Consider the following 9,015-nt stretch of genomic DNA (forward strand, 5'->3'; position numbering starts at 1 on the left):
ACACCCTTTATGGCTCCTACCTCAAAGCACACTGTGTTCTGTTGATCTTATGTGCTGCACAATAATGTTTAATATTTAGTATTTACTGTTATATTCCCATATATCATTGTGATGTTGTTTATTCTATTACTCTTGTTCTCTTCTGCTTGTTTTCCTTTTTCTTTCTCAACAGGTGATCCAGGTGATCGATATATGCATTTTCTTTTTCTTTTTTCTGCCCGTTCTGTTGGTTTTTGTTTTTTGCTCTTCTCCCCCGTCCCTCTTCTCAGCTGTTTCTCTTTCCCTCTTTCTTTCTCCCCTTCTTTCCCCCAGTCAAGTCTGTCCCGTATTCAGCAAGTGAAAATAAAATAAACAATAAAAGGTGAATCAAATAGACCATTATGGCAAGGCTGGGATGGTCAATTTGGTAAAGTAAATCCGTTGGGCATCTTTCTTTGCCTTTAGACAATAATTCTGATGGAAAAAGAGCCAAACGGGACAGGCAAAAAAAAAAAAAAAAAAAAAAAAAAAGTAATGCAAGATTTAAATTTTTATACAAACAAGCCAAGCGATCTGAAGTATTTGAGTTAATCATATGAGATCTGTATTTAGGCACATCTGATTTGATGGGCTGACCTAAGAGAGGAAACTCAAATACTACAGGTATGTGGTCAGAAAAAATTATGTGACAGATTTCAATGTCAAGACGTGACAGGCCACAAGATAGGACCAAATCCAAAGTATGACCACGTTCACATGTTGGGCCGTTAACTGACTGAACAAGATTAAAAGAATCTATCTGATTAAAAAAGTCATTGGCCAGTGGAGTGTTTGGGCAGCAAACGTGAATGTTAAAATCCCCCACAATTAAAATACTGTCATAACTTGGAAAAATTCTTGTCAAGAATTCAGAATAGTCTTGTATGAAGTCCTTATTATATTTCGGAGGTCGATACACTAGCGCCCATGGCACAAGAGTAGACAAACAAATTTCAAATAACTGCAGTTTAAAGCTGCTGTAGGCGTCTGCTGGTAACTGACAACAGTTGAAACAGTTTTTATAAACAGTGGCTAATATGCCGCCCCGGCCCGTGGTTCGGGGTGAATTGAGGTAGTAGCAGAAAGTTCAGAAAACGAGCTAAAGTCACCCAAGGTGAGCCACGTTTCAGTCACCAGGAGAAAGTCCAAATTGCGAGCGGTGAAAAAGTCATTCAGGATGACTTTTTAGCCAACGACCTGGCGTTAACCAGGGCCAGTTTAGCTAATGTAGTATTCACCGTGGGCTCGAATGATCGATCCAGAGGGTGAAGATTCTGGTAATCCACTTCACCCCTGCGAAGACGTGGGGAAGGATACCGTGGAAGCTGGATATTTTCCCTGGAATGCTGGATATCTTCTCTGGAATGCTCCCTGGAATCGGGAACGGGTGCCGATTCCAGGAGATGAACAACTTGATGTCCGAGGCTGCCGTGTAAGTAGCGACGCAGTTTCTGAGTTTTACCAGTATTCCACCCCGTTTCCCTCGCCTTCTGTAGGATTTCTTCCTGAGGGGAAGGCTAGGTGGATAACGGCAGAGAAACAGTGGTACGGTTTCTACCACAGGTGGGACTCGGTAATCCTCACCTCCTGGGGCCATATGATACTGCCCATCAACAGTGGCTCGGATGGTTAATAGCGATTGGAAATCATACACCAAAAGAGTAAAGACATTGTTGAGAAAAACAGATATAAGCAGGGTTAGTAGAATCAAAACAGGTAACAGCTGATGGCAAGCCACACACACAGACACCATCTTGAATCCCCACTGGGATCTACTTAATCACCCAGTGGTATCTCGCTCTCCAGTCTTTTCATTTCAAGGTGGTCATGGCTGATTTCCTCTCCCTCTCGTGGGTGGTAGGGTCGCCCGGATGGCTCTCTGGCCTTAGTTGGGTGCTGGAGGTATGTGGCAGGGGTGTGGTCTGCAGCTCTGCTGCAAAGGACTGGTAGGGCAGTGTGTCCGGTGAGCAGTGCCAGAAGGGTGGCAGACCAGCTGGGACTGGTTGGTGTGATCAGTCGTGCTATTTCAGTTACCAGCTGCGACAGGAGAGAAAAAGGCTGCACCATGAACATGTCAGCTGAAAGCTGATCAGAATTATTTAAAAAGTTGCAAATAAAATGTAACCAGCCTGTTAACAGTGTGTACTTCCGGGTCCTTTGTGTCACAGACACCAACTGTCTATCATCTATAATCCAGTTTTGAGATCCCTTCTCAGGTGCCTTAATGCCCACTCACATCTTGTGTCAGTTGATCTCAGTAAGTCACATGATAGGGTGAGGCAAGGTTTCACAGTGGTTTCAACTGAAAACTCTGGTAATAATGACCCACACTCTTTTTCAAACCTTGGCACACGTGATGAGGAACATGATCAATAATGGCTCAACAACCTTCTTGAAGGAAAACTCCCACTAGCGCTTAAAATCCTGGGAGTCTCCACCATTTGGTCTCAGACTTAATGAAGCTTCTTGGATGAGAGACAAAATGTCTTCAAGAAATTTAAAACAGTCGTATGGTTTTTCTTTCCAAGCTCCTCAGATTACCATGACCTGAACCTATACAGTTATGTAAAATACATGTTTCATCAAAGATAAGTCTGTGTTCTTTGTGGTTTAATATAATAAAATAGTAAAGTTTGAACTACAATTTGTTTTATGATACACATATTTGTCTTTCTCAGAGTGTTTTAGCTAAAAAGAGGCAGGCTTTGGGCCTCATGCTCCCCCTCTTTTCTGTGTCCAACACAGAATACACACAAAATACTCACCTGGTTTTTATTTCCTCTCCAAAGAGTGTCAGATATTTTTGACTTTGGGTTCTGAAATTGTTTTAAAGCTGTACATGAAGCAGCACAACTAGACGATAACTACTTACGTATAATGGTGAGTTTCTATTTTATTTTCATTTTAATACAATTTGACACTAACATAACTGAATAACTTTGCAATTTACATTTATAAAAATTCAGTTTAAAAAAATTACATCATCTGCATCTGGCTATCCTTTCTAATAACTGTGAAATTACTGCTTGATCATATTTACTAAATGTCAATTGGAATTATGATCAGAACACTAACATAAACTGTAAATAAGAAAATCTTTCACCAATACCGAACCAACATTACTGATCAGATTCTATTTATCTTTAATCTAAACCCTGCTATATTTTCAGATCTGCAGGCCTTTTGATTATTCATGTTTGACTGATCACAGTGGTTTGCCTTTTGTGAGTGGAAGGAAAAGCTTTTAAAAGGCATCGGTTGTAAGTGAACTCTCGATTATGACACCAGAGGCAGACTCTGTTTTTTTTCACCTGTCTCTCATTATAGCTGGGCTGGATGTCTTATATATCTGACTTTGACTTTTTTCTTTGCCACTTCTGTTTGGAAGCTGCAAAGAAGGATCACATCCATATCATTCGTCATTTAAACTGTGAGTATTTGTCTCTAAAAAGTACAGTTTTTTCTATTCAGCTGACAACCTGCAACCAAACAAACTGTTATTTTTCTTTGATTTCATTTATTTAAATTATCATAAAAATTGAAGAAGATTTTCATTAGAAAATAATTTCCAATATGTCACATTTCAGAGTTGCATAAAGAAGATGAAGCCATTTGTTTTTGTCATAACCTTCTGCCTCATGGCTCCTGTGGGCTACAGTCAGCTTTTTGGTCCTCCTGGTCCTAAAGGCCCACCTGGGTCACCTGGAGAACCCGGGGCATATGGAGAACCTGGAAAACAAGGACAGAAAGGCTTGAAAGGAGAACCTGGTGAGTGTGATAAACATCCCCCCAAATACACTCTCAGGGAGGGTTATTTTTAACCCCATAATGCCAAGTGTATTGTACAGGACTTTTTATAGGTTTTTAAAAATTTTACATTATCAGTATGATTCTTTTCCACCAAAAAACCTAAATAAACTGCACAATACATTTTCAAGCAATGATCTGGTTTTTTTTTTGTTTGTTTTTTAAATTCCAAATGCAGTAAGTTGCGGTAAGCAGTAGTTCAACAAATACTTCAATTAAAAAACAAACAGATTTTCCTGGAAATTACTTCATGGTCTAACATATTTGTGCCTCACATGGTTCTGGGTATTTGACCCAGTGCTTTTTTGATTTTGGACTGTTGAATGTTGTTTTGAGGTTCATGTGATTTCTTTATAGTTCTACATTGTTTAGTCTTTTGTGTCTAGTATTTCCCAGTGCTTCCTATTTTAATTATTTATGCGTTTAGTTCTTAGTTCTTTGTTCGCTTTTGAGCCCAGGTTTTCTTAGTCTAGCATCTGTGTGTCTTCCCCAGTGTCCCGTGTATGTTGTCGGTCTTGCTTCCATGTTTATTCACCTTCTTTCTCCACAGTTGAGTGCCCGTGTCTCTTTGGTCCCTCTGTGCCCTGTCTCTGTAGTTTGCCTTGTTTACCCTGTCAGTCATGTCTCCATGTAATTTTCCCTTGTCTACGTCAAGTTTGTGTGTCTCAGTCTCCATGTCAGTGTTAGTTTCCTAGTTTATTGCTATAGTCACTTGTGTTGTGTATGTTATGTATGTAGGTTTCTTTCAGTTAGATTCTGTTGTCATGTGTGCCCCAGGTGTGTTCGAACTGGAGATAAGATAATGTGGACTCAAACGCAGACACAGATGCAAGAGAACTTTTAAACTGAAAGCCAGCCTTTATTAGAGGCTCTACAAAAGACTGCAAAACAACTAATGAAGGGAAGAACTAAAAATGCTATAAAAACCTAAACTGGGTGAAGCTAAATATAATAACATGGGAAGCCTCAAAAACATTACAAAAAACAGACTTCTAATAATAAACAACACAAAACACTGGGTCACCGAGCCAGGACCGTGACAGTAAGTGGTGATGTGTTCGGATTTGAATTTGGCCCACGTTCTGGATCAATATATCTACAATATATTTGGGAAAAAGTAAGCCCTCATAACTTCCTTAGCGTAAGAGCTACACTGGTTTGAAAAAGTGTTTGCCGCGTTCCTGATTTCATATTTTTTTTGTATGTTTGTCACACTTAAATGTTCCTGATCATCAAACAAATTTGAATATTAGACAAAGATAAAACAAGTAAATACAAAATGCAGTTTCTTAATAAAGGGGTTTATTATTAAGGGGGAAAAAATCCTTGTAACGTTTGATCACATAGTTTGAATCAAGACTTACAAATTTAAGTACAATATTGGCAACATTTAACAATTTGACTCCAACATGGATTTTTTCACATTGTTGTGTTGTGTACATGATCATTTTCCCCACCTTATATGGACGACATTTATAAACAACAACAGGGTAAAGTTTTTTTCTCTGGAAAACCAGAAACCGGAAACATTGGTATGAACTTCACATCTTATTTGATGTGTTTATATCTTCACTTTAGGGGCTAGAGGGCCTCTAGGATTTCCAGGACCTAATGGAGCAAGGGGAAAACCTGGACTGCCTGGCCTACCTGGCCTACCTGGAACTATTATAATGTGTGGACGAGGTTAGAACATAAGAATAACTTTATTGATCCCAGAGGGAACTTCACAGACACACACTTTAATAGTGGCTCTATGGTGTTGTGGTTTATACATTTACCTAACAAGTCATATCTGAATTCAATCCTGTGAAACTTAAAACCCTTTGGGGTTGTGTCAGGGAGGGCATCTAAGGCAAAAACATGCAGGGCTACCTACTGTGTTGACAACTTGTGAATAAGGGAACAACTAATAGCAGTTTAACCATAAATATACAACACACGAAAACTACATTCCCATAAAATATGCTCTTTTAAGTTTCTAGTGAAAACCAAAAATCTTAAAAACAAAGAAGGTTGGTGGTGTTTGTCTTGACTCCATTTTGAGACCATTTTTTCTCCTTATATTTGATCTTTCTTTTGTTTTAGTTTTAATTTTACTTTCTCAGTTTTTCTCTAGGTTTGGTCTCTAAACTTAATTGGTTAGGTTTCTGAAAGGATAATGGTTTTGGGAGTTGAATCACAATTCACTATGGTTTAGCTTATTAGGGAAGTCAAGGTCCCATCTAATACAAAGTATGTCTGGTAAACCTGTCAGGGCTGCAGCTCCCACACATTCCACAAAGAGGACTCAAAATGCAGGCACTTACTGAGTTGTGAGGGAGGTTTATTGCAAAAGGCAAACACAAAGACGGCATTACAAAAACAGAACTAAGGGTAATCTAAGTGTGAAGTGCCAGTGTGTGAATGTGTGTGTGAATGGATGAATGACTGAATGTAGTGTGAAGCGCTTTGGGGTCCTTAGGGACTAGAAAAGCGCTATACAAATGCAGGCCATTTACCATAAACTGGGAGAAACGTAATTTAACAGCAATCCTGAACACGAAGGGGGACAGCAGGGAGAGGACACAGTGGATTCACAGACAGTTTTCCAGGAGACGAACACAGACGGACCAGTCATGAGTACATGAGTTTACACAACATAAAAACACACAGAGGGACACTGGGAAATCACACATACACAGGTGGGAGACACAGCTGGACCTGATTAACCTGACGAGACAGAGGAAAGACTAACACCAGGGACCAACAGAGGGAGCACCAACCCAGAATCCCAGCACCAGAACACAAATAATCCCAAAGCTAGAAGATCACAAATGATAATAATAATAATAATAATAATAATAATAATAATAATAATAATAATAATACACCAAACCCAAAATCACTGAGTCCCGGGACTCCATGACAAAACCTTTATGCAGACAAAACTTTTAGTATATACTGAACCAGGTTTAGCACCAGATGCATTGTATTGTGAGATGTCCCTTATGTTTTCATAATTATTTTACAGTTTTGAGAGACGTGGAAAAAGACAGATAACTAAATATGCAAATGAATAAATACACACTTTGTTAACTCTAATGTGTTTTGTCCAGATCCTATTGGCTCTTTTCAAAGCGACACTGAAAAGCTAATGAAGAGAATTGCCAAGTTTAAACTTGGTAAGTATCTTATCCATATTCATTTGTTTCAAATACATAACTGCTATTTTATAGCATAACAGACAGCTGTTATTTCTTTCTGCTGTATTTTAAATTTGATGGTATATCTCTGTTCTGGGGAGTTTGGCATCACTATTACATACACAGGACTCTTCAATGGAGAAAACTGTATTAAGACCACCCCCACCTACAATTTAAAGCAAACCAGACATAAGTAACAATAGTCAAGATGTTGTTGTCAGCCACAGAAGGGACTGGTGTGGTAGTGGGTTGCAAAGTAGCTTGCAGATGACCAGCAGCTGTAGTCAGGACTCAAATTGATGCCTATTTGTATTATTTTGTTCAGATTAACGCAAAGATTTGCTGTCACTGAATGAAGCTAAGAGGTCACATCACTATTGTAATCAATAATAGTATAATAAACAGCATTCTTTAAATTGATAAAGAAAAGACTACATAGTCAGTTTTTAATTTTATTTTATTAAAATACCACCAGTTTGCAACAATAATAACCTGAAGTCAACACTGTAAAAACTATATTGATAAACAGTAACAAAATAATTTTCCAATGCCAATGCAGTAGCTGTAAAGAACATATTATTGATTAACATTAATAAAATTCTCATATTTAGAGGTTTTACTTCAAAATCCAAGTTTCTTTTTTGAGACAATTCATGGTATATTAGTAAAATAAAATTTAACTGAATAAGAATCTTTAGATAAGCTTTAGAAAAGGCAACAATTATTTTGCCAGAAAACATATCCTTAAGATTGCCTACAAGTAAATGTCTTTTTTCTAATTTTACTTTTCTGTGCTTTTTTTCAGCTGTAAACTATGATTTTGTCCAAATAGTTGATCAAAAATACTTTGTCTCCAACAAGCACAGAGGCAGTTTCTCAGAGGCTGTAGTGTTTTGCAGCCAACGTGGTTTAGAGCTGGCGTTGCCACAGAACGCGGAGGAGAACAACGCACTGACTCAAGTTCATGGCAAATTCAGAGCCAAAGCCTGGATCAATGTGAACAATAAAAAAGCTGAGGGGGAGTTTAAAACTGACATGAAAAATCAACCTTTGACCTTTAAAAATTGGGGAGAAGGGCAGCCAGACAAATCCATTGAGGATACAGGCTGCACAATGCTGTCAGAAAACGGTTCCTGGCAAGTGACACATGAATGTTCTCTCAATGTCCACATCATTTGTCAGTTATAGAAATGTCTCATGAGAAGAACTGCAAAAAACTCCCAAAACAAACAAACACAAATCCCACATTTATGTGTATATGTGTATTTTCAGCTTTGCATGCTTAATCTAACTCTGTTTCAGCCTTCTTGTGTGTGATGGCAACTAAAGATTATGTAATGCCAAAAGTGAGAAAGCAATGAAAAAAGATCAAAATGATCCTTATGTTCCTTATTCAGACATGATACCTTTTATGTTTAATTTACATCAGTTCATCTAAATCATCTGTTAATTACGGAAGAGGATTAGGGCCACTGGAAAAAAAAAAAATTCTGACTTTAATCTCAGAATTCTGAGAAAAAAGTCAGAATTCTGAGATTAAAGTCAGAATTCTGACTTTTTTCTCAGAATTCTGACTTTAATCTCAGAATTCTGACTTTTTTCTCAGAATTCTGAAAAAAGTCAGAATTCTGACTTTTTTCTCAGAATTCTGACTTTAATCTCAGAATTCTGACTTTTTTCTCAGAATTCTGACTTTAATCTCAGAATTCTGACTTTTTTCTCAGAATTCTGACTTTAATCTCAGAATTCTGACTTTTTTCTCAGAATTCTGAAAAAAGTCAGAATTCTGACTTTTTTCTCAGAATTCTGACTTTAATCTCAGAATTCTGACTTTTTTTTCAGAATTCTGACTTTAAAGTCAGAATTCTTTCCTTTTTTTTTCCAGTGGCCCTAATCCTCTTCCGTAGTTAATGCAGGGTGTCTTTACATTAGAAAAACTACTTCATGGGCTAAATTTTTCAGCTTTTGTTTTACAAAATATTTCCTTTTGCCTAAGCATATTCATAAA

At 37.8% G+C, this 9,015-nt stretch overlaps 1 protein-coding gene across 1 annotated transcript; it reads left to right on the top strand.

Moving 5' to 3' along the window:
• The first annotated feature begins 2,842 nt into the window (after positions 1 to 2,842).
• Positions 2,843 to 8,476, top strand: LOC309711668 (mannose-binding protein C-like). Its single transcript, XM_082542100.1, has 7 exons — positions 2,843 to 2,898; positions 3,189 to 3,278; positions 3,407 to 3,448; positions 3,606 to 3,786; positions 5,404 to 5,508; positions 6,921 to 6,986; positions 7,813 to 8,476. The coding sequence occupies exons 4-7, from the start codon at positions 3,621 to 3,623 to the stop codon at positions 8,193 to 8,195; spliced, it is 720 nt and encodes a 239-aa protein (XP_082398226.1). The 5' UTR covers positions 2,843 to 2,898; positions 3,189 to 3,278; positions 3,407 to 3,448; positions 3,606 to 3,620; the 3' UTR covers positions 8,196 to 8,476.
• Positions 8,477 to 9,015: the final 539 nt, after the last annotated feature.

This window comes from Aulonocara stuartgranti (genome assembly GCF_965226115.1).
Source record: "Aulonocara stuartgranti genome assembly, chromosome: 7".
In the NCBI taxonomy this organism is placed as follows: Eukaryota; Metazoa; Chordata; class Actinopteri; order Cichliformes; family Cichlidae; genus Aulonocara; species Aulonocara stuartgranti.